Source organism: Dama dama, chromosome 25 (assembly GCF_033118175.1).
Source record: "Dama dama isolate Ldn47 chromosome 25, ASM3311817v1, whole genome shotgun sequence".
NCBI classification, from domain to species: Eukaryota; Metazoa; Chordata; class Mammalia; order Artiodactyla; family Cervidae; genus Dama; species Dama dama.
The window spans coordinates 12,953,021-12,978,875 of NC_083705.1; the positions used below are offsets into that span (position 1 = coordinate 12,953,021).

General features: G+C 51.1%; 1 protein-coding gene across 1 annotated transcript in view; it reads left to right on the forward strand.

Annotated features, from left to right (window-relative positions):
• NEURL1B (neuralized E3 ubiquitin protein ligase 1B) overlaps positions 1-25,855 on the forward strand; it is a 44,308-nt gene that overhangs the window by 9,291 nt on the left and 9,162 nt on the right. Inside the window, exon 2 of the mRNA XM_061129480.1 lies at positions 12,508-13,053. Coding sequence (XP_060985463.1) covers positions 12,508-13,053 — 546 coding nt within the window. The remainder of the gene's footprint in view (positions 1-12,507; positions 13,054-25,855) is intronic.

A 25,855-nucleotide genomic window follows, 5' to 3' on the forward strand; every position in this document is an offset into this window, starting at 1 on the left:
GGGGTCTTTGGCTGGAATCCCTAAGAGAGGGGGTAGAAAGAACACTGGTTTTGGAGGCAGTCTTGTGTTCAAATCTCAGTTCTGTATCTAAGCTGTGTGATCCTGGGCAAGTCACTCCCCCTCTCTGAACCTTGCTTTCCCATCTTTAAGATGGGGAGAATGATGGTGCCTCCCTTATAGGATTTTGATGAGGAATAAATAGGAGACTCCATGAGAAGTCTGAGCCGATATAAGATGGGGACTCCATAAGTGGACTTCAGATTCTTTGAAGGCAAGGAATCTGTGCTCCTGAAGCTGATGAGGCAGAGAGGAGCAACAGGACCCAGAGTGGTGGGTCGCACTCCCAAGGCCCTGTGATGAGTCCAAGAGTACTCCCTGGCTGGCTGGGGAAGCGAGTCCACATAGTGTCAAGAGTGTGCATGGCTTTGGATCCAGATCTGTCAAATCCTGACCCCGCTGTTTGCCTGTACCATGACCCTGGGCCAACCCCTCCCCATCCAGACCTAATGTTCTCATCTAAGAAATAGGTTCATAGGGATGTAGAGAGGCCCCAGTGAGCCAACAACTCTAGGATCGTCAGAGCTGAGGATGTATGAAATGGAGATTCTTCTCAGGACTCCTGAGTGTGCGTTTCCAACATTTATCCTTTACCCATTGGGTCAGAGGGCAGAAGCCCATGCAGACTTCCTGCAGGCGTCCTCAGTCTACACTCACAGATCTGGGGGGAGATGAAAGAGAAACCTGGATCTTTGGAGAAAGAAGGAGAGTGGAAGGGGCACCTTTGAGGCACTTCTCTGTGGGCCTCAGAGCCATCATGGCAGGGAAGGACTCAAAAGCTGAGGACCCAGGCATTGTGCTGTTCCTTCCCTGTAGGGATAACGTCTACCCTTTGCCTGGAGCACCCATAGCATCTTCTTCGTAGCCGCGGGAGAAGGCTGGTATGTGTTCTGACGCTAACTGCACCACTTCCTGGCCGTGTGGCCTTGGGCCACTCTCCCAGCCTCTCTGAGCCGTCCTTCCTCAGCGGCAGTAGGTCTGGTAGCGGTCACCTCCTTCAGCGCTGTCAGGAGGATCACAGGAGATCTGGTGGGCAGAGGACCAGCCCGGGCTCCACATGGCCCGGGGAGGTTTCCCTCTCTGGTCATGCCTACCTCCAGTCCTCTTTTCTGACCTTGGGGCCATTAGGCACTGGGGCTCCATCCCACTGCTATAATCTGCTTTCTTTTTTTAGATGCTGCTGATTGTTCATCCCAAGTTCTGCCATCCCCTGACCTTTGAGTTGCTCAAAACAGGCTGATTGATGACAAGCAACACCACCCCTGCCCCCCCACCCACCCCCCCACCGCCCGAGACCAAGCCGGGCCTCACTCCACCTTTGTTTCTTATACATAGCCAATTTTTTTTTCTTGCAGTTCAGGGGATAAGTGAGAAACCTTGGGGGAGGAATGAGGCATTAAAACAGGAAGGATGCAACCTCCAGGGTCAGACAGGACCAGATTCAAAAACAGGCACTGCCCTCACAGTCTGGGTGGCCTCTGGCCAGGATGTCTGCCTCTCTGGGCCTCAGTTTCCTCTTGAGGAAGCTGCCTGGCAGGGTGAGGCCGTGAATGAATGGGCTGCATGGTTCGCCCCTAGCATACACTGGGGGTGCCGCAGGGGTAGGCTACCACCCCTCAGGGCCAGCAAATGCTACCCAGCCCTCAGGCTCATGAAGAGCGTTTGCTCAGCTCCAGGAGCCAGAACAGTGAAGTTCTAGGAGAGCTTCCAGCTGCATTTGATCCTGAAATGTAGGGCCAGTGGATCTGTTGTTTCAAAGTTGGGACCTGGTTCCTGCAGGTTCCAGCCTAGGGCTAAGGCGAGGAGTGAACAGTCAGGCTTCTGGGCCCCACCCAGGCTGGGGAAGTGGCTGCCCTTGGGAAAGAGAAGGAGCATGCTGGCCAATCAGCTGGCTTATCAGCAGGTGGCTGCCAGAAGCTGCCTGGAGGAGAAGCAGGTGCCGAGGGCAGGACTGTGCCAGCCGTTGGAAGCAGTGTTTGAAAACTGGCCTGGATTCCCCATTCCCGCCGTCCTAGGTCATTCTGATAGGCAGGGAAGAGAGGAAAGGACAGTTTCTATGGGAGGGCCCAGGACTTGAATCTCATTCTTCAGAGAGATGGATCCTCAGGGATTCCTTCCTTGCTTCCAACCCTTCAGTGGCCCCCAGAGTCTTCTTGAGGACCTTAACCTCCCCTGCTCAGCCTTTAAGACACTTTGTGATGGAGCCCTTGACTTCCTCTCCTCTGCCTTCTATACTCTGATCCCTGTCCTTCCCCAAGTGCACTCAGCTTGTTCTCTCCTCCAGGCCCTTGTCTGTGCTGTTCCCTCAGCCTGAAACACAGTTCCCCATCCTTTATCACCCCCCGGAGCAGCCCCTCTGAGAAGCTTGGCTCCAGCCCGCGGTGCTGACCCCTCAGGACATCATGGTGTCTGTGTCTATCCCCCCACTGGTCTCAGCTCTGCGTGAGCTGTCAGTGCGTGTGCGTGTGCGCCTGCAGCCCCGGCCTGGAGCAGATGCTTTATAAATGTCAGATGCAGGAGGAAGTGATGTCCTCGAGAAAGAATGAGGGTGCATCCCCCCACCCTCCCCCACAGCAGGGGGCCCTGACCCTGAGAGCCGGTGCTTCTGAAGTTGGAGTTTCCCGGGCCCCTTTATCAAGACGAGACCTCAACCGAGGGGTCCAGAAGAGGGTTAGAGCCAGCTTGGGAATCCCAACTCTGCTGAACAGACTTGGGGTGGGGGATGACCTCACCCCCTCGGAACTCAGTGCATCGGAGCCCACTTGAGCCAAGAGGGCTGCCACTTAGACCTGGAAGGAGCGGCCTTTTCTCCCAACGAGCAGTGTCATGTGACCTCCAGCCCTCCTCCCGGGCCTCCCCGCAGCTGTTGACAGGAGTGTCAGGCCGCGGCGCTGCACTGACCGGGTTCTGTTTGCAAAGAACAGGAGCGGGGAGGAGCTGCGTGGTGGTTCCCAGTATGGGCTGGCCCCTTTCCACCCTGAGTGCTGGCCGACCAGGCCTCTGACACAGAACAAAGTCCCATCAGGCTGGCGTCTGTCTCCTGGGTGCATGTCACTGCTCTTTTTGGCAGAGGTGAGGGAGGCGTGGTTGTTTTCTTTCTAATCCACTTTCAAACCCACCAATAGAAAAGGTACTCTGTTGCCGGAGGAGACCGACATCCCTGCCCTGCTTTGGGTGACGGAAAGCCTGCCAATACCAGCCTTGCCTTTTCCTCGTTAGTGTGTGTGCACGCCTGTGTGCGCGCGCACACACAGACACACACGTGCACCATGCTGCTTCCTCCCACTGTCACTTGAATCAGAGACTTCTTACGGAAGGGCCACCGTCTGAGGGCAGATGTGTGTGGGTTCGGGAAGCCCCAGACACTGTCCATCAAACTGTGTGTGTGGAGTGTGGGTGTGTTCCCGGGGAGAGAGGCTGGTACCGCTTTCATCACCCTTAGCAAGGCCCGGCCACCTTGGTGGGGCGGGGTGGAGGAAGGGGCCCCCGCCCCTGCCCGGTTCTGCTGCCCGGGTTTCCTCACCGGCAAAGTGAAGGCAGAACAGTCCCCCTGAAGGGTTGTGAGGCTGCCAGCTCTGCACAAAAAGGGCCGTGCGGGCGTGTGCCCAGGGCTCGGTAAAAGGCTAGTTAGAGCCTCTGTGAGAGGGAGGGGGCAGCATAGTTCTCAGGGTTGGCAATCTCCTTTCCCGGTGGAGTGGAAGCTGCTGAAAATCTCAGCCAGAATGCCATCTGCTGAATGCCAGCACGCTGGGGGCCGTCAGCTCGGCGTCCAGAGAAGCCAGAGCTGTGCTTCCTGCCATCCTCCTGGCGGTAAATGCCATCTCCTTGGACTCTTTTTAGATCAAAGGAAAGGCTGGGTTGGGCGATGAGCGGCATCGTTCAGAGGGTGGCACAGTGCGCATTTGGGATGCTGCTGGGGTGGCTTAAAAATAGGCCTCTGTCCTTGGACACAGGGAAAGTGACCCTGGGGTTTTCAAGAGGCCTCTCCTAGCCAAGGTTACCAGCCCTCCATGGGAGCAACGTTGCAGCATGTATTCTCCAGACACACAGACAGCCATCTCCCACCCAGGAGTAAACCTTTTCTCAATAAAGGAGCAAGAAAAGGTAGTAAAGGGAGGGAGCCAGTGTTAACTGAACACCTACTATGTGCCACACGCCGTGTCTGACTAGCTGGCCTCATTTGTCCTCACAGCAATCATGCAGGGTGGAGGTGACTCTTAACCAGTTTTCTAGGTCTGGTCGGGGGGCCCAGAGAAGTTAAGCATGTACCTCAAGATCACACAGCTGCAAAATGACAAAAATCAGAATTTGAACCCTTGTCTGTCTGACTCTAAGCCTGTGCTCTTTTTAACCGCCTCCCAAATTGAGATTTAGGAGATAAACGTGTGGGAGAGATGGCGCGAGGGGCTTACCCAAGGGTCGGACCCGATGTTCCCCACGAGGGGGGAATGAGTGTGCTGGGACTCCCGCTGGGGGCTGCCCTGCTTTCGCCGCCCCTCCCTGCAGCCTGGGGGGGGGTCTGTGTTTACGCACCATCAACAGGTGGTGACTTGCCCAAAGGCCCCTCAGGCTAGCAAGCAGCAAAGCAGGGGCTCACACCCAGAGCCCATGAAGGCTGTTCTAACACATGCGAGTAAACCGCAGAGCCAGCCCTGAAGGACTGGCCCAAGGAACAGCTCTGCTGTCCCCCTGCCTCCCGGAACAGCTAGCCCAAGGTTGGCAGTGCCAACACTTGTTTTTCCCAAACAGAGCCCCTTTCTCCCTAACTGCCCACAGCCGCTCATCTCCAGCCCCCACATCTCTGCTCATACACTTTTGGGTTTTTTTATTGGCCATACCCCATGGCGTGCAGAACTTCCCCCAACCGGGCATCGAAGCTGCGAGCCCCGCTGTGAAGTGCAGCGTCTCAGCCACTAGACCGCCAGGGGAGACCTCTGCTCACACATTTCTGAGCTGGGGCTTTGCTTCCGTGACTAGATGCTGGAAAGCCCCGCCCTCTGTTCTTGGCAGGCTGGAGCCGCCTTTGGTTAATTCTGAGGGGTGGGCCAGGACGGTCCCCTCCCTCCTACACACAGGAAGGGACTGAGTGCAGAGATCTCCCCTTGGTTCCCACCACAGAGAAGTCTCCTCCCCCTGTCTTGTTCTTGGAGTCCCAGGACCCAGTTCTTGGCCAGAGAGCAAGGGGGCTCACCGGCCAGAGGCAACACCCCCATGAGGCCAGCTGGGACTTGGCCTTGGTTGGGGGTAAAGGTCTGGTCCCTGGTGTGGGCTGGGGCCCCTTCCTAGCAGAAGGTTTTCTCACCAGTGAGAAGGGGGTCCGTCTGAATCTGGTCCTGGTGCCAGCAGCCGGGAAACTCTGCTCACAGACTCAACCATTTGGGGGAACAGCTGAAGTGACCCCAGGAGGGGAACAGTGGGGGACCTTTTGGCTCTCAGTGGAATATTCTGCAGCCGTGAAACAGCACGGTGAATGCTTGGGAGCCATGTGGGGAAATGCTTTTTATGTAGTGTTGAGTTAGAAAAGGCAGGAAGCAGAATTAAATGTGTTCTCTGATTGCAAGGAAATTAGAAAGGGTACTCAGTACTACTTCATGCTTAGTACTTCCACACTACACATGGAAGAAAGTCAGGCAAGAGGAAAGAGCACTGGTTTGGGGTCAGACTGAGCTGGGTTCATATCTCAATGCTGCTCCTTGGATCTGTAGGAAGTGTTTTTCTCCTGGAAAACGCAGATGAGAATCCTGTAGGTGAAGATTTGTTTTGAGAATTAACTACAACCATGTTATCAAAAGGCTTCCCTTGTAGCTCAGTTGGTAAAGAATTTTCCTGCAATGCAGGAGACCCAGATTCCATCCCTGGGTCAGGAAGATCCCGTGGAGGAGGGCATGGCAACCCATTCCAGTATTCTTGCCTGGAGAATCCCACGGACAGAGGAGCCTGGTGGGCTACAGTCCATGGGGTGGCAAGAGTCAGACACGACTGAGCTAACTAAACCACCACCATGTTATCAAAACGCTTCCCTGGTGACTCAGTGGTAAAGAATCCACCAGCCAATGCAGGAGATATGGGTCCAATCTTTGGGTCTGGGAGATCCCCTGGAGAAAAAAAATGGAAACCCACTCCAGTGTTCTTGCCTGGAAAATCCCATGGTCAGAGGAGCCTGACAGGCTACCTTCTATGGGGTCGCAAAGATAGGATAGGACTTAGCCACTCAACCACCACCGTGATAGCAAAAACATCCGGCTGCAGACATGTCACAAAGAGACAGCAGAGCCAGCCGTGCTCCTGTGGATGAGGGCCAGCCAGGGACGACAAAAAATGTGTAATGAGTTAAGGGGTGAGTGTGGGGAGATGGGGGAGTTTTCTCCTTCTTCCCAAGCTTTCTCTAGTATGGCTGCAATGTTTACTGCTGTAATTTAAATAATAAAGTTCAGGTTTTCTGTTGACATCCCCGGACTGGGATGTTCTCCGAGGCCCCTGGGGTCCATGCCACAGTTTTCTGTTTCATGGAGAAGCTGCTTCCCCTAAGCTGACACGGGTATACAATTTAAAGATTGCTTCATGTTGTTCTTTTATTTTAAGCATTTTCAATTTGTGTAAATAACACATCCTCTTACAGACTTTTTCACTCTGGTTTTCTTTATCTCCCATCAGGACTCTGGCCTCAGAGGAGGTGGGGTGGATTAAAATAGTGTTTATTCCTCATTCCCTGAAGGAAGCTGGATCATATAATCAAAATTAAACAAATATGTAAACTTCCCTGGTTACTTGTCTGCCTTTTATCCTAACATATAGCTGGTTTAGCAGGAAACTTCCCCTTATCGTAACAAAGCAGTATTTATCCCAACTCCAGCATCCACTGAAGTCGCCAGGCCTCTCTGAAGGAACATCTACTCAGGGTTCCCAAGCCAGTTTTGGAAAGAAACTCTCTGATGAAGAGATAAAGTCAGAAAAACAACGATGATGGGAGCCGAGATAAAAATAATCAAATCAGGGGGGCCTGTGGTCTTTGGTGCTTTTGATCTGTGGTCCTGTGTAACGCTTCCTGGAGAGTCTGCCCACCGCAGGGACCTTGGAGAGAGTCCGGTCTCTCGGACACTGGAGGACGCTGCCATCCAGAGTCAGGTGGCTGGCACAAGGCCGTGGTGGGCGTGGAGAACGCAGGCTCTGCCGTCCTGGGCAGCCTCTCATGTCGGTTCACACTGGCAGTATTTCTCCCAGTCGCTTGATTTTTGTCCCGTAGTATTGCTCTCCAGCAGGCCCTTGCACTTACCCTTGTGGTTCTACAGATGGCCCGCAGCCTGGCCCTGTGTGCACCCTCCTTGCCGCCTCAGGGACCCTCCCTATCAGACAGGGCTGGCCTGCTCTGCCGGAAGCCTGTGGCTCCCTCTGCCCATGCTGTGTACTCTGAGCCTCCCTGGCGGGCGTTCAGGGCCTTCCCATCTGGTCCCCGTGACGTTGACCACGCCCTCACTCCTCAGCCCTCACCCCTGCAAAGCAGTGGCTGCCCACCCTCAGACACTCTCTGCCACACCTTCCATAGGACTAAACCTTCCTTCCGGGTCCAGCTTGCCCGACCTCTGCCCCTACTGCCTTCCCTCCCTTAACACCTGGCTCCGTGGGCATCACCCCCTGCCCCCCAGCCCCTGGCTAAATCTGGGATCTCCTCTGGGCCTGATAGCCCCTCAGTGCCAATGCCTAACATGGTCTCTATTGTTATTATTGGTTCCAAATGTTCATGTCTGTTCACCTGTATGTCTTCTCTTCCATGGAAAGACTCAGACATCCACAAGGGCAGGATTGTATCCTCAACTGAGCTCCCTCAGTCTTCACAGCAGCAGATATATCTTCAGAAAAGATGGATAGATGGGTGGATGATGGATCGATGATGGACAGATCGATGAATGAATGGATAGATGAATGCATTGATGGATGGGTGGATGGTTGGATAGATGGGTGGAAGGATTTTTGGATGGATGGATAAGAAGGTGAACGATGTATGTATGGAAGGATGGATGGATAGGTAGATGGAAGGATGACTGGATGGACGGACGGATGGATGGATGGATAGGTGGATGGATGGGTGCATGAATAATGGAGTGAGCATCTTGCCTGCTGCCCTCATATACCTGTCCAATGCTTAGCAGAGCCACCTAAGGGTACAAGGAATCAATAGGTGGTTTCTTGCTTCCCTCTCTACATCAGGGATCTACAGCTCAGTCATTCTGTCTATCCTGTGTTGATTCCTAAAGGGCAGAGAGAATATGGTAAAAATAGCTAAAAAGGCCAATGGAGGTCACACAAATGTAGCTTCAGTCGCAGCTCTGCCTTTAGCTAAGCCAGCTGTGTGGCTTTAGGCAAATAACTCAACCTCTCTGAAACTCCATGTCTTCATCTGCATAATGGGGTTGATGGTCGTCCTTACCTCAAAGGGTTATTATAAAGATTAAATGAGGAAATGCATGGCAAGTAGCCAGGCCAAAGTTGGTATTCCATACAAGGTTATTGAATACATGGTAACTATCAGTCAGGACAGTTTTGTTTGCAAGTATCAAAAACCTAGCTCAACCTGGCTTATAAGCAAAAGAGGGCACCCCGACCTGAGAAGTTTACAGTGATCTGATTGGCCAGACTTGAGGCACACCCCAGTTTCTAAGTTGGGGTGAGATCAACCCACTAGTTGGAGAGAAGCTAGATCTCTCCTCCCTCTGGAGGAGGAGGGAGGAGCAGCCTGTGCCCACAGGGCTACCCTGCTGTGGGAGCTGCGAAACCTGGACCTCCTTCATGATGGCCCAGGGCTTGTGGGAGGTGGTGCCTGGCCAGCACCTCCCCACCCCTGCCCAGGGCTCTCCTTACCCTCCTTGGGTGGGAGTGACCGCTGACATTCTGCCTCCCTGTGTCAGGGGTAGTCGGCCAGAAGAACCCAAGGAAGGGGTTCCTGCCCAGGCCCTTAATGACCTTGAGATTGGGTGGGTTCCTTCTCCCTCTGTGGACCCATTTTTTCATCTGCAAAATGGACTTATTCGAGGAGATGCTCTCCAAAGTCTGCTCCAACTATAATAAAGGCAGCAGCTGGCATTTATCAAGTACCTGATGTGTGCCAGGCCTTTGCTGGGCACTGGAATCACAGATGAAATAGACAAGCCCCTGCTTTCCAGGGTCCACGCCTGGTATCACCCAACCTTTCCTTGCCACTTCCAGTATCCGTCATAGAACCAAGACACTTTTTTAAAAATTTTGTATACTTTTAAAATATAGTTTAAGCTGTATTTATTGTATACAGCTTAAACATCCAAAGCAAATACGGTCATTCCTCAGTATCCTGGGGGCAGGAGGATTAGTTCCAGGACCCCCCACAGATACCCCAACTCCGATGCCCAAGTCACTTATATAAAATGGTGTAGTATTTGCATATAACCTACACGCTTGGTTCCTTATCCTTTAAATCATCTCTAGATTACTTATAATACCTAATACAATGTAAATGCTATGTAAATAGTTGTAAATACAATGCAAATGCTATGTAAGTAGTTCCTGGTTCACAGCAAATTCAAGTTTCGGTTTTTGGAATTTTCTGGAATCTGTTTCCCCTGAATATTTTCAATCCACGGTTGGTTGAATTCAGTGACACAGAGCCGGAAGACACAGAGGGCCGACTGTGTGTTGAATGTTTTTTATTTCTCTCATGAAAAACTAAAACCTCCAAATCTCTACTACCTTCAAAACATATCCAGAATCAGACCTCTTCTCCCCACCTTTACTCACAGCTCCCCGCCCCAAATTTGAGGCACCATCATCTGTACCCTGGAGGAATCCCACAGCCTTGTCCTAGCCCCTAGCTTCCTTGCCCAGACCCCAGCCCACCCTCCCACCCCCCATTAACAGTCTACTCTCCACCTTGTGGCCTGAACTTTCCTACCATGTCTTTGCTCTGCTGCTGCTGCTAAGTCACTTCAGTCATGTCCAACTCTGTGAAACCCCATAGACAGCAGCCCACCAGGCTCCCCCGTCCCTGGGGTTCTCCAGGCAAGAACACTGGAGTGGGTTGCCATTTCCTTCTCCAATGCGTGAAAGTCAAAAGTGAAAGTGAAGTCGCTCAGTCGTGTCCGACTCCTAGCAACCCCATGGACCGCAGCCCACCAGGCTCCTCCGTCCACGGGATTTTCCAGGCAAGAGCACTGGAGTCGGGTGCCATTGCTCTAAATCTCCAAAAATGTCCCATCTCACTCAGGGTGAAATGGTGAAAGAAAAAGCAAACCACAACCATAGGCTCCTTCCCACCCCACCCCCCGTCCCCACCATTCCAGCTCTGCGGTCATTTCCTTCCACACCTAACCTGCTGACACCGTCCCACCCACACGAGCACATTCCCACCTCGGGGCCTGTGCACTGGGAGTTACCCTGCCTGGAATGCTTTTCCCCAAAATACATTCACCTTCGGGTCTGCTCAAGTCACTCCTCAGAGTGACTCCACGCTGATCCAGTGGTTAAGACTCCACACGGAAGGGGTGCGGGTCCCATCCCAGGTCAGAAAACTAGGATCGCACATGCTGCAAGGTACGACCAAAAAATTAGAAAAAAAAGTCACTCATCAGAGAGGCCCTCCCTGAAAACTCCTGTCTAGCATAACACTCCGTTCTGCCCCTCCTTTGACTGCATCCCACCAGGTGTGTTTTGTTTATCGTCTTACTTTGCCCACTGGAATGACAGCACTGCCCGAGTGGGAACATTATCAGTCTTGGTGACAGCTGTATTTCCAGGGCCTAACATGGCACCTGGCACTTTCTCGGTGCTCGCTAAACATCTGTTGAATGGATGAATGACTGAAGTCCCATGAGGGTTATTTTTTCTTATTTGCTCTTGGCTTAACTGCTTGTTACTTGCCTTCCATGGGTCAGTGGCTTGTATCTGGAGAAGGGTCTCCAGCAGGAACTCCTACCTCGGTGACTGGGGCCTCGGTCCCTCGGGCCTGGGGAGCCATGGTGTATCTGCATTGTCATTGCCTTTCCCTCTTCATTTTCTCCTGTCCTCACTCCCCGTAGCCTCAGTGTTAATTGAACCCCATGATATCCCCAGAGCACAGTGAACCCAGGGCTGGTGTGGGAAGAGTGATCCTGCAGTGGGCTCTCATTTCCCGGGGTCGCCATTCTACAGACCATTGTGTGCCAGGGGCTGCCTGTGAGTTGTGAGCCTTTGCCATGAAAATTGTCTTCAGCTGCTGTTGTGAGCAAGCGCCAGGGACTTGTGCAGTAATTACCCACCTGGCTACTTCCCAGGAGCCTCCCAGGAACTGCCCCCCTGGTGGAGGAGGAAAGCTGGGAAGGACAATGCCCCCACCTCCAGACCAGGTCACCCCGGGCTGTGGCCAGCGACCAGATCCTTTGTAAGGAGACTGTCCCAAGTTTCTCCAGGGCCTTCAGGGCACAATGCCCATAGAAATGTATTATGAAAGGTGTATGTTCTAGAAAAGCCAGCCTTGCTAATAAAGAATGCCTTCCTCTTCTGTGGGTGAGGGGGAGGAGAAGTCGGAATTCCGGCTCGGGTGTCCTTTGGAACTCAGTATCATCATCGTGTTATTAGTTGCCTATTGAACACATGCTCTGTGCCAGGCAGTCTTCTCGGAACTCACCCACATGATCTTTCAGCAGCTGTGTGAGTTAAGCCGATGTTCCCATTTTACAGGCAAGGAAACAGGCTAGAGAAGTGATTTGGGGCTGCTGTGTGTCACACAACCAGGAAGTGCCAGAGAACTGAGATTCCAGGCTGTACTGGGGATCCCAAGAGGGCACCCAAATTGCCTTTTTAATAAAAATTATACAGAGAAAAGCAGCCAAAGACCTTCCACTACTCCTCAAGAATCCAAGGTTGCTGTCGCCTTTAGAGGGACTTTGCAGTCCAGAAGTGGCTTTTGGAGGAAGCCTCTAGAAGTGGCTTTCCCTAGTGGCTCCGCTGGTAAAGAATCCACCTGCGATATGGGAGACCTGGGTTCAATCCCTGGGTTGGGAAAATTCCCTGGAGAAGGGAACAGTTACTCACTCCAGGCCTGGAGAATTCCATGGACTGTATAGTCCATGGGGTCACAAAGAGTCAGACATGACTGAGCGACTTTCACACACTTTCTAGATGTGGAGGGTTTTGATAGGGACAGAAAAGTCAGTTGGCCCCACCCTGGCTGTCCTGACAAGCTCACTGGTGTTGGCCTGTCTGCGAGTGAAACGGCTCTGAACAGTGCTTCACTGGTCGGACATAAAGACACTAAACCTTGCTCTCCGCTCATCTGTGAAGCGGGCAGAGTGAGTTTGCTGTAGCAGTCTTGGGCAGTTGGGAGTGACTGAAACTTGCGATTACAGGTCAAATTAAGATGGAACTTACAAACGGACATGACTATTAAAAGACAAATCGGGGCCACAATGTCGCCAGGGGACCTAACCCTCCTGTCTCTTCCCGCAGAGTCCAGCCCGCCGGCGCGCCTCCTGGCCACCCGGCCTTGCTGCGGCCCCGGCCCGGAGCGGCGCGCGGTGCTGGGCGAGGCGCCGCGCTTCCACGCGCAGGCCAAGGGCAAGAACGTGCGGCTAGACGGCCACTCGCGCCGAGCCACGCGGCGCAACAGCTTCTGCAACGGGGTCACGTTCACGCAGCGGCCCATCCGGCTGTACGAGCAGGTGCGTCTGCGCCTGGTGGCCGTGCGCCCGGGCTGGAGCGGGGCGCTGCGCTTCGGCTTCACGGCGCACGACCCCTCGCTCATGAGTGCCCAGGACATCCCCAAGTACGCCTGTCCCGACCTGGTCACGCGGCCCGGCTACTGGGCCAAGGCGCTGCCCGAGAACCTGGCGCTGCGCGACACGGTGCTGGCCTATTGGGCGGACCGCCACGGCCGCGTCTTCTACAGCGTCAACGACGGCGAGCCGGTGCTCTTCCACTGCGGCGTGGCGGTGGGCGGCCCGCTCTGGGCGCTCATCGACGTCTACGGCATCACCGACGAGGTGCAGCTCCTCGGTAGGTCGCGGTCCCCACCGGAAGGGAGATGGGGTGGCCCCGCCCGGACCAGGGAGTGGGTCCTGGTGCGCATGAGGATGTGTTTCTTTAACATTCACGAATACCCAGGGCTCCCTTTGCCAGGCGTCTTCTAAGCAGTTGACACATTTCCACTCGTTTATCTTTGGCAACAACCCACCACCCCCTTATTACCGATGGGGAGACTGAGGCCCGGAGTGAGTAAATGATTTGCCCTGCAGAACCTGGATGGGCATGCACACGGGTGTGGTCCAGAGTCCGCAGTCCGTCCAGGACCCCTCACCTGCTCCTTCACGCAGGTGTGTGCTCACTCGCTCACTCATCCTTTCATCCGTCCCTGTTTGAGTCCCTTCACTCCTTTGCTCACTTGTTTGTTCATTCATTCATGCAAGCATTTATTCTTCTGCTCACTCATTCATACATTCACTCATTCACATATCTGTTTATGCATTTGCTCATTCATTCACTCACAATCCACTTCCTCACTCAGCACTCAAACCCATGACCTAATCTTCTAGTAGCTACACTGCCCAGGCCGTGGACAGTAGGTATCATATCAAGGTCCATGGTTAAGGGGGTCAGGGTCCACTGGGGATGCAGGCAGGTAAGTGTGGCCCTGGCTCTCACAAAGGAGGAGTGACTAATTCTGAGATCCTGATGGTGAGAACTCGTGGGATACAAGTCTGTTGCTCTTAAGACCCTATTTCTCTCTTTTTAAACTTTTTTAAAATTGAGGTAAAATTCCCATAACACAAAAGTAAAGTGTACAGTTTTGTGGCATTCCGTTGGCAACCATCACCTCTGTTTAGTTCCAAAAAACATTTTCATCACTGCAAAGAGAAATCCCTACCCGTTAAGCTGCCACTCCCATCCTCACTTCCCCCCAGCCCCTGGCAGCCCCTGGCCTGCTTTCTGTTTGTGGCATTAGCTCTTGAACCTAGGTTGCATGTGAGCAGCCCAGCCTCCACTTCTGGGGGAGAAAAAGAAGAGCAGGTTTCTCAGGGGACACAGCCCTATATGTATTTACCTACAATGAATGCACAGATCTAAAGTTTGAGTTTTGATGGAGTTATACACCGTACACCATAAGCCAAGTTGCTGCCTGCCCCTTTAAGGCAGCCTCCCGCTCCCCTGTTCAGCTCCGCTGGCTGTCCCCAGGGCAGCCACTGTTCGATTTTTCACCATAGATTATTGCACCACTACTTGACCATCACATAAATGGAATCATGCAGTGTATGCATTTGTGTCTGGCTCCTTAATCTCAGCACAAGATCTTTGAGATTCATCCATGTTGTTACTATATCAGAAATGTGTTCCTTTTTCATTGCCCAGGAGTATTCCTTGATTTGAATGGAGTACAGTTTGTATATCTGCATGTCTGGGCGGTTTCTGGTCTTTCCGCCCTGCATCTTGAGGGAAAACCCTGGCCCTGGGCTCCTTGCTGCCACCGCCACTCCCCACACCACCCTTGGGCAGGGAGGGAAGATGCATGCATTCGGGCCCCCAACTCCCCAGAAGAAAGGCAGCAGAACTGAGCAGCTAGGAGCAGAGGGATGGGAGTCACATGGATCTCTGCTCCACACCTGGCTCTCCACTTGCCAGCTCTGTGGCTTTGGCCAGGTGACCAAACCTCTCTGTACCTCAGTTTCTTCATCTGTAAAATGAGTTCACGATAGTACCTACCTCATGGGAGTGTTGGCAGGGGAACATGAGATGGTGTATGAAAGGGACACCACATGACGCCTGGCACGTGGAAGGCCCTCAAGAAATAATAGCTAAGAAATGGGAATCTGCCCGTCTGCACAGTGGCTGAGGCATGTGTCTGAAATCCAGGCTTAGGCAGGCCAAATTATAAATAGCTACCCATCCTCCAAGCTGGGGTCTTACTCATGCATTTTAACCGTATTCCCCCATGCTCTTTTCCATGGAAGTTTCTGGTATTTTACCCGCAAGAAATGCAGGTTTCTAAAAGCAGGGGGTCCTCTAGACCCCCTGTCACTCTTTTTTGAAGCTCTTTATTCCTATGGAGCAGAGAAACAATCGGGCTTCATTCACCTGCTCCTTCAGACAGCCCAAGTCTCAGTACCAGCCGAGACATCACAGCCACTCCATAATCAGCACAAGTGGATTAGGATTTTTTAAAAAAAATACAAATTGGAAGCAGCCTCTACTGATGACTTTATGAACTGAACAGACCTGTGAGGAGTCATGGACTCTTGCCTCCCTGCCTCGTTCGTTTGTTCATTTAACAAGCCTTTGCTGAACCTCTCCAGCATCCCACTCCCCTTGGAGGAAAGGAAAGGGCCGTGGAGCGTCAGTGTCGGGGGCAGACAGAAGCCTCCGTTTTCTGATCTGCCAGTAGCGCCCGCAGTGGGTGGTTGGTGTGGAACACCTAGCACTGGTGTGGGACGATGTTCACAATGACACGCGGGAGGGAAGATGAGATCGGAAAGAATGCCATCCACGGGTGAAGGGAGCATAGGTGAATCTCACTTCCTTCTTTATAGCTCTCTGAGTTATCTTTTTAATATATACAGAAAGGGCTGATATTGCTTTTACAAGCAGAAAGGCCAATAAAGTTATTTTCCTTTCTGAAGGTTATATGAGATAATGGAGAACTTACTGACATGTGATCAAGGCTCAATAAATGTTTCCTTCCCAGGGAAAGAGAAAATTGACATTGGTTATATCAGGGTGAAGGGGTTACGGGTTTTTTTTTTTCCTCTCCCAAGTTATCAACAGTGATTTATAATCAGAAAAAAAAAATTATAATAAAAATAAGGAAGCAAAGTAGTCATGATTTTCTATGGTTTGAGTCCGGGCAGTAGGTACTCTGCTGTTGCCAGCAGAGCATGAGAACCACAGAAATCCCACCATAAGTGGGGTCCCTCCCTCCCAATTCCTGGAAGAACTGGGCTTCTGAGAGTGGTGTCCACTGTACCACCTGGATAAATAAGAGGTGGCTGATGTTCGTATCAAGCAAATTCCTCTGGCCTCCTTTTCCTCATGAGGAACAAGAAGGTTAACACAGTTCCTTTAGGGTCTTAGCTGTAAAACTCCAGAATAGGGACCCCGCATCCCTCCTTCAGGTGGCGCTAGTAGTAAAGAACCTGCCTGCAGTGCAGAAGACACAGGTTCAAACCCCAGGTCCAGAGATCCCCTGGTGAGGGAAGTGGCAACCCACTTCAGTATTCTTGCAGGGACGATCCCAGACAGAGGAGCCTAGCAGGCTACGGTCCATGGAGTCACAAAGAGTCAGACACGACTCAAGTGTAGGACCATCCATCTGTCCCTCCCTCCCTCTCTCGGGCCCCACTGGATAGAGCCTCAATACCAACAAGCTCCAGCAGCATCTGGGTAAGGCTGTCAGGTTTAGGATGCCCAGTTACACTTGAATTTCACAAAAACGATGAATAATTTCCTTAAGTATATCCCATGCAATATTTGGGGCATACTTAGAATTTGGTTTTTTAATTTTTATTTTGGAGTATAGTTGATTTACAACAAGTGTACAGGAGTGATTCAGTTATACATATATCCATCCTTTTTCAGATTCTTTTCCCATGTAATTTATTATAGAAAACTGGGGAGAGAAGAATTTGTTGTTTATCTGAAATTCAAATGTAACTTTGCTTCCTATACTTTATCTGGCAGCCCTCATCTGGGAAGCGTCCTCCCCATCTGAGGGATGGGGTGCACTGTATTCACCCTGAATCTTGAGCCAAAATTAAGTCTCAGAAATAAAAAGGGATTCATAGTCTTTGCCTGTTTCTTTTACACGCTGGAATTGTGCTTTCAGCCCAGCATCCTGCAAGGGGGTCCAGCTGCAGCAGAGAGCACCGCCTCTCTGTGGCCAGACCCTAGGGTACCCCCTCTGTGAACCTCTTGTGAGGTTCAGTCTTTCCTCAAGATAGGGTGACTTAGCCCCTTTTTATTTATTTTTATAGTTCCACTATATATTACAATTAATTTTTAAGTAGCTAAATTAAGATTTTTAGTTGGAGTTTCAGTATCAAGCTCTCAAAAATTAGTAGAATGAATATACAGAAAAGTAGAAGGAAATAGTACACCTGAAAAGCACCATGAACCAATTCAACATAATTAAGATTTATACAGTTTTCACACAACAGCAGGATACAAATTCTATTCAGGTTCCCATAGACTGTATACTAGGAGACACTGGACATAAAACAAAGTACAATAATTTCATGGTCTAAAAGTACTGAAATCATACAGTCTGTTCTCTCATCACTGTGGATTTATGTTAGAAAGACTTCCTTGATGGCTCAGTGGGTAAAGAATCCACCTGCAATGCAGGAGACACAGGAGACACGGGTTCGATCCCTGGGTCAGGAAGATCCCCTGGCGGAGGAAATAACTGAGGCCCTTCTAGATAAACAATCGAGGGCTTGGAGAAGGGAAGTATCTTGGTTTGAGAGTGACAGAACCAGGATTAGAGCCCAGATGCATCTCCCTTTAGTTTGGTGGTTCTCAGCTTTGGCTGCATGTTGAGGTCCCCTTGGGGCGGGGGGTCATGGCTCTCAAAACTCCACTTCCCAGGCTGCACCCAGACCAATTAGATCAGAACCTGCACCCAGACCAATTAGATCAGAACCTTGGCTCCAGGCAACCAGGTTTCCTAAGGCTCCTGGGGTGATCCCCGGGTGCAGCCAGGACTGATCACAGCGACCCTCTCTGCACGGGCCCCTGTTCCTCCCCCCCTTCTGGTGCCGGGCTGAGTTCCTCAGACCTCTAGTTCAGGGCACCGCAGCATCACAGAAGCCCCTTCTCTTGTTTTGTCTTTTCTGCTTCATCTCCAATCCTGACTCCCACTCACGCTTTCCCCTGCCCAGATAAGCAACACTCTTGATGTCTGGCATAAGTCCTTGAGCATGTATTTTTAAAAAATACATAGAGCTATTTTGTATGTTTGGTATGCATAGGTGGATGGTATCATGCTAAGGGTCTTACACTGTTTTCCTTTTTTCACGTGCCCCATTTTAAGATTTATCAGTGTCCGTCTGTCTGGTTCCATGTTTCCTAACTGATGGATACCTGGGTCACCCCCATGCAGACAGCATTGCTGGATACATTCTTCCCCAGGGCTGCCCTGTGGCTGCTGGGGTTACATTCTCTGGGGCACTGATCAGGATGGGCTTACTGGGCCCAGAGTGGTCCATCCCGAGAGCCTGTGATTTCTCTGGATGCTCCTCTGGACCAAAGAGAAAAAGAAAATTACTTTCTACTGAATTGAGCGATTCTGGGACCCAGGAGAGGGAGGTTCAGCCTAGTCATGCACACCTGTCCCACCTCTCCTGGCCCCTTTTTCTCTGAAGAAGCCCCTTCCCCGGGCTCTGGAGTGTAGGCCTCATGCCGTCCTGAGGCAGCCCTGTCCCTCTTCCGGGCAGCTCGGGAGTGGTCCATGTCAGGGCCTCTGCCCAGTGGCAGAATGCTGGTCAGACTGAACATGTGACACCAGCCCAAGGCCACGGCACTGCAGACTGTGCTGTCAGAAACCTTTGCTTTCAAGAGATGAAAACTGGTTCAATCTCACTCAAGCAAAAATAAAGGGAGTTAATGTCTCATGGACTGCAAATTCCAGGAGGCAGCTGCTTGTTAGCCTGGCTCAATGCAGGGGCCCGAGGAGTAGCACCCAGAATATTGACCTGCCTTTCCCTCTTGCCCTGTCTTTATGTCATCCCCCAGCAGGCTTTCCCTTTGGGGAGGGGGCAAGGCCACCAGTATCTTCAGTTCCATGTCTCATGAACTTAACAAATCTAGCAGGAAAGCTGCTGCGATCTCAAGATCTGGCCTCGCTGATCTCCATGGCCAGAGGGATGAGATAGAGGGACTGGCCAAGTTAAGGCTCCCTGCTCAAGGTAATGAGTGGAAATGGGGTGGGGAGAAGTTCCCTCCAAAGAAAAGCTGGTGCTGAGACCAGAAGAAGCAGGGACTGGATGCCAGAAGCCAGGAACAGCAGCTGCCCAAAGGCTTTATGTGGGAGTCGTGAACCGACCTTGAGAGCCTTGAGCCCTTCTGTGAGCTTACTGGACTTCCCCTGTGCCGGGCACCACGCTGAGGGCTTTGCTGGGTGATGTCTCCCAGACCCCACAAGAACCCCGTGAGACAGGACACAGTGTTGTCCCCATCCGCAGACCCCGCATGGATGGATAACTTGGCCAAGGTCACCTAATGGTTGGTGGTTCTTGAGCCAGTATCTGTTCACTAGGATTTTATCAAATGAACAGATTATGTGATAAAGATGAACTTGTCGATCTAAATCATGGCCTGCTGGTCTGAGTGCATCACTCCATGCTGCAGATGAGGAAACTGAGGCCAGAGAGGGGCAGGGACCTGCCAGCTCATCAGTGGCTATGGTGCGTGATAGGGTGTGGCCCCGGACGCAGAGAGGTGCCTTGGCGTGGGACCTGCGAGCACCCGCATCAGGCTGGCAGGAGCGGCTGCCTGGCTTCCTCCAGAGCCTGAGGGGGACCCGCTCAGAGCAATGGGCTTGGGTAGTTACTGTTTCCTTTACAAACAGCCCAGCCCAGCGCCCAGCCCCGCCCCCACAGTTAGGCCTCTGCTTGGCAGGCTGGCCTGAAGGCTTCTCCTTTCCACGTCAGGAGTGGGATCGCCACTCTGTGGCCATGTCCTACTAGGGGTCCCTGAAGGCCCACTGTGTGCCGGGTGCAGCACGAGGCACGTGGTTACTCCTTCCACAGCTCTGCCGTCCCTCCTCCCCGCGGGCCTGTGAGGCAGGGGTAGGGCTCCCCACACTGCAAGGGAAGCTGAAGCCGCAGCCAGCACTGGCCAGGGACCAGCCGGGGTCTGTCTGTCGACCTGTCCAGCCTTCGTTGGTTGGCAGCAAGGTGGCATGCAGAAAGGCCCAGGCTCAGTGCCCAGACCCTGCCTGCTGCCTGCCCTCCCGTGCCCCTGGTGGAAGGAGCTCTGCTCCTGTCCCCTCTGCCCATTCAGGGACATTCTCTGGCCATCTGTCCCTTTCTTCAGCCTCCCGTTCCCTCTTCACAGAACCATCCCCGTGAGCACACGCAGGGTTCTGGTAGCTCCCATCTTTAAAGAAAATGCCCTTGACTGTCTCTTCCACTGGCTACTACCATTTCTCTGCCCTCCTTCAGAGCAAAACTTTCTTAAAGGTGCTGTCTATAGCACCCCCTCCCGATCCCTGCTTCAGCTCAGCCCAGTGAAATTTAATTTAAAAAAAAAATGTTGAATGTGAAATTAAAAAGACACAAATAGAAAGCAACTTTCTTTAACATTGTACAAAACAGTATGAGTAGATCCCAAAGGAAACATTATCACCTTTACACCACCCTCTGATTTCTCATTACTATTCAAACAATAGAAAGTATAGCTGGCAATTTAAGAACTGGGGAAGAGATAAGCCCCAAACCCCTTTTCTACCATGTTTGTTTTGCACTTCATATGGCTGTGCTTCCAGACAGTTTCTGCTGTTTCTGCACTGGCCCAGGACTGCAGTTGTAGGTAAAACTGAACCTGCTTAGGAGCTGAGGGAGACAAGAAATGGTGGGTCTGTAGCCTGGTGTGTCGTCCATTCAAACAATGGGGCAGGTAGCAGCCTGTAATTTTTAGGTTCTGCCAACGAGACTTTCTCTTGAAGTTAAACCAAAGACACCTGCCTGTATTCCCGAGGCTCTGTCGTATGTGCAGCAACGGATGGATCCTGAGGAGGTTCAGCACTTGATCTCTACTGGTTACCCACGTAGTCATCACCGATCCAGTCTGGCCTGACTCACCCCATGCCCCATCTCGGTCAGTGTGAGCCCTTCAGCTTCGTCTCCTGGCTTATGGCACCTTCAGGTGCCATGGAGAAAGGTGGTCCCAGCCGCCTCAGTCACACATGGGCAGCCAGTGCTCGTAGACCACCAGAAGCCCTTCTCGCTCCCATCTTATGAACTCTCTCCCTCGTGCACCAAAATCCGGCTGCAGCAGAGCCGTCCCCGCGGCTCAGCGGGCCTCGGCCTCATGCTGCCGAGCCCAGAGCGGTCGTCCCCATTCTCTCGCCAGGCCTCGCTCCTGCTCTAGGTGACCTCTCCCTCCTCGCCAGCCTGCGTCTGGCCCCAGGCCTCCAAAGCTCCCGGTTCTCCTTCCACCTCCCGGGCCGCTCCTCCCTGCCTGGCTCCACATGCTGAAAGCCCCCGGATTCTGTCCTAGGCCCTCTCATTCTCTTTCCTTCTTACTATTAAGTCATCAGCTTACTTAAATGTGCGTGGAGAGAAGTGCATAGACAACTGTAGGATTTAACAGTTGAGGCAAGGCCATTTCTTTTTCAGTTCAGTTTAGTCTCTCAGTCGTGTCCAACTCTTTGCGACCCCATGGACTGCAGCACACCAGGCTTCCCTTCCATCACCAACTGCTGGAGTTCACCCAAACTCATGTCCATTGAGTTGGTGATGCTATCCAACCATCTCAACCTCTGTTGTCCCCTTCTCCCGCCTTCAATCTTTCCCAGCATCGGGGTCTTTTCCAATGAGTCAGTTCTTTGCATCACATGGCCAAAGTATTGGTTTCAGCTTTAGCATCAGTCCTTCCAATGAACATTCAGGACTGATTTCCTTTAGGATTGACTGGTTTGATCTCCTTGCAATCCAGGGGACTCTATGAGTCTTCTCCAACACCACAGTTCAAAAGCATCAATTCTTAGGTGCTCAGCTCTCTTTATGGTCCAACTCTCACATCCATACAGGACTACTGGAAAAACCATAGTTTTGACTAGACAGACCTTTGTCAGCAAAGTATTTCTTTTTATCTCCCCTTTCGCCAGATGATCTGAGCTTGTCAGTGACCCTTGAATCCCATGTCTAAGCTGCTGGCTCCCAAATCCATATTGCCAGCCCTAACACCACCCTTGAACTCCAGACTTGCCCTGCCCACTCACATCTCCTCGTGGCGTCCGAAGAGACTTCCCACACGGAACACATTCAGACAGCCCTCACAGTGGATGGCACCACCCACTTGGTGAGCTAGTCCAAAATTCAAGAGTCATGCTTGATTTCTCACCTGGCATCCATTCTGAGAGAACGTTCTGTCACTTCTGCCTCCAGGACGCACCCCACAGCAGTCCTGAGACGCTGAAGTGGCTGAGGGATGGCCCCTTGTCTCTGCTTCTTCCAGTCCTCTTTTTCATCTTCACAGAAAGATGGTTTCTCTTGTGGCATAAGTTCTGCTTTACTGCCAGGCCCAGACATGGTTGACCTGAGAAAGCAAGGAAGAAGGGGAGGAACTGACCTCCATCGCAGACCAGAAGCAGGCCTGGAGGCGGCCCAGAGAGAGTGGGAAGTCAGGGCACCATCCCAGCTAATCCAGCCTCCATCTGCCCCACCTGGGACCGCAGTGTGGGAGTGCTGGTTGGACGACCGTGGAGGGAGAGGCTGCTTGCTGGACCCTTCCTCAGGGAAATCGGGTCCCCTGGGGACCACAGCTCCACTTGGCCTGGGACTGAGTCCCTGTGCTGGGCAGCTCAAAGAACAATAAGGATAGCTCCATTTTGGGGGGCAGTGTTCCTAGTCATAAGGAGCCTGGCTTACGAGTCACATAGCCTGAGATGGAATCCCATTTCTGTCACCCTTGGCTAGGTGACCTTGAGTAACACTCTACCTCGAAAAGCCTGTGTTCTCCCACTGTGAAATGTGCCTGCATGGGATAGTGGTAAGGACGGCTAAGGATGAATGCATGGAGTTGCTTCTGACTGATGCTCAAGTAAATGGCTGTATATACTTTCACCAGGTCGAGAGAGTGGGTTTGGAGTCAAGTCACAGGTTAGAGCCAGGCAGTTTTGATAAGCTTCCTTGGTGGCCTCTTGATGCGGCTGGATTTCTCCCTGTAGCCATCTGTCTGATTCTCTACAGAGAATCTTTCATAGGTAGATTCTCAAGCGTCAGGCGTAAGCCAGGACTCTGCCATCTTGGGCCTGTCTCACTCAGCAACAATTGGCTCCCTGTACAAAGCAAGGAGACCCAGCCTTTCTGAGGGACCACTGTGTGCCAGGTCCGAGGTTAAGTGCTATCACACACTCTGTAATGCTAGCCTGGAAAAATACCAAGCTTGCACTGTCTCAGACTTCACACATGCTGTTTTCTTCTGGAATGCTCACGCTCCACCCCCCAGCCACCATTCCCTCAGGCTTTGTGTCTTGGCTCCAAGAGGGCTGTTCTGACCCATTCTCAGGCCCCACTTCTGACCTTTGATACACTCAGAGAATACCAGTTCTGTCACTGCCTGGCTGTGGGGCTTGGAGTAACTCACCTTGCCTCTGAGTCTCCGAAATCCCCTACTGGCATGTTCCCATTTTTCAGAGCATTGTGATGGCAGCTCTCACCTGTGATGGTGGCACTCGTCACAGTTTGGAAGAGGAGTTAGTTTTCCGTCAGATGCTTCATTACCGTCTGTCCCTCCCACTGGAGTGGGAGCTCCGTGCCAGCTCGTTCTCTTCACCCAGGGCCCAGCACGCTGCTTGGCACCTGGCAAGCACTCTATACATTTTGTTAACAAATGTTGAAGGAATAATGATAATTAACATGTTTTGAGCACTTACTTTGTGCCATGCTTGCTGGACTCTACAAAAGCATCTAATTTAATCTCTGTAACAACATGGGTAGGAGTGTGGAGGGCAGGTATCACCATTATTCCATTTTAAGCTGAGAAAGTTGAGATTCCAAGAGGTGAAGTGACTTACCTCAAGTCACGTAGTCAGGAACGGCTGAAGCCAAGACTTGAACCTAAGTGTACCTACCTCCAGGCCGTGACCTTAATTAGGGCGCTCTACTGAAGAATGGGCTCTTCTGTGGCACTCTTAGGGGCAAGGAGGAAGAGCTCTGGGCATGGCCTCACAGGATGCCTGTGGATGCAGGCAACCCTGGGAAAATGCATTACACCAAGAGGCTCCCGAAAACATCCCCTTGTCTTAAATGCCTTTGCAAAACAACTGCTTGTGTTCGTCTGCTCTTACTCGTTTTTCCCTGATTTTACAAAATCAGTTGTTTTGTTGTTTTAGTCACTGACTCTTGCGAGTCACTGACTCTTTAGTCCTACTCTTGCGACTGTGATGTCCATGGGATTTCCCAGGCAAGAATACTGGAGTGGGTTGCCAATTCCCTCTCCAGGGGATCTTCCCAACCCAGGGATCGAACCCATGTCTCCTACATTAACAGGTGGATTTTCTTACCACCAGCCCCTAGGGAAGGCCCAGAAAATCAACATATGTTCATTAAAGAAAAGTGAGAAAATCTGAAAACACTTAAGAAGCAAATTTCTACCCGAGACAATCACCCTGAAATTTCTATTTATTTCGTTTCTTCCTATGCATCCCATGAACACATTTCCCACATAATTAGAACCAAATCATACAGTTTAGTATTCTTTGTTGTTCAATATCACAGGGAGTTCCCCACATTGTTAAATATTAATTGAAAACTTGATTTTTAAAAATATAGGGGGTCTTGATGATAAAACTTTGTAGCATATATGTTTACTGTAGGAAAGTTGGAAAATACAGAAAAATCTGAATTCCTCATAACCTTACCTACCTGAGAAATAATAACCATTAACATTTTATGTTTTCTAGACCTTGATTTCCTCTGCACATATAATAGTATAGACAGATAGATAGAGACCCATGCACACATATATACTTTTTCTCAGGACCAAACTGAAATCGTTCTTCTTCCCTCATGTTATGGGGAAGCATCCTCTAACACAAGACAAACTCAAATGTTCACAGAGCCCAAGCGAGTAGCTGAGATGGGTGAAGGGGCCAGCTCAGGGCCATGGGGAAAGGGAGCAAGCTTTCACCCATTGGTGAAATGCTGGAATTCAGACCCTTGCGTTACCAGAACTGATTTTCCAAAAGAGGCTGCAAATCCAGTTTAAAGTAAAATATCTTGACTCACAAGTCCTAGCCACTAATTAAAAAAAAAAAAAAAAATTTTTTTTTAAAAGATCAAGTGTTGATTTATTTAACAAACCAACAGAAGGGGAAAAAAGAAGAGACATCCATAGCTTAAAAGAAACGAATGACAATGAGTGGATTTTATTTGGATCTTCATTCAAACAAACTGGGAAAAAAGCATATTCTCACACACAATATGACAAGAAGTCTTTAAATTTGATATAGACATACTGAAATTTTTTAAGATAAAATGACATGTCTAGGATTTGCTTCAAAATAATAATAGGAGGGAGAACTGATGGGGGCATCAATGAAACAAGATTGGTCATGAATGCTAATTGTTGAATCTGGGTAAAAAGCAATGATTATCTATGTTTTGTATAATCAATTGTATGCATTTATTTTTTCAAAATTAACAGGTTTAAAAAACAAAACCAAGAAAGAACACCAGTAGGCCAGCCAGACAGGTCTGTGAACCACCACCAGAACTTGGATGGTCAGTTTGCAGTCTCTGCCCTGTAAATGGAGGGAGCTGTTCAGTCGCTCAGTCACGTCTGACTCCTTGTGACCCCAGGGACTGCAGCACACTGGGCTTTCCTGTCCATCACCATCTCCCGGAGTTTGCTCTAACTCATGTCCACTGAGTTGGTGATGGAAGGAGTCGGGGTAGGGAATAACATATGAGACTCTCACCAGGGGTTCAGGTATGCTTTTTGAAAATCATGCTCACTGTTACAATATCTGAAATACTAAAGAGAAAGAAATATTTTTTCCTGTGATATAAATGACAGAATGCTAAGAAAATCTTAGCTGGAGTGGTCCAGTTTTAAAAGTTTGAGAAACAGTTTTTCTTGCTTC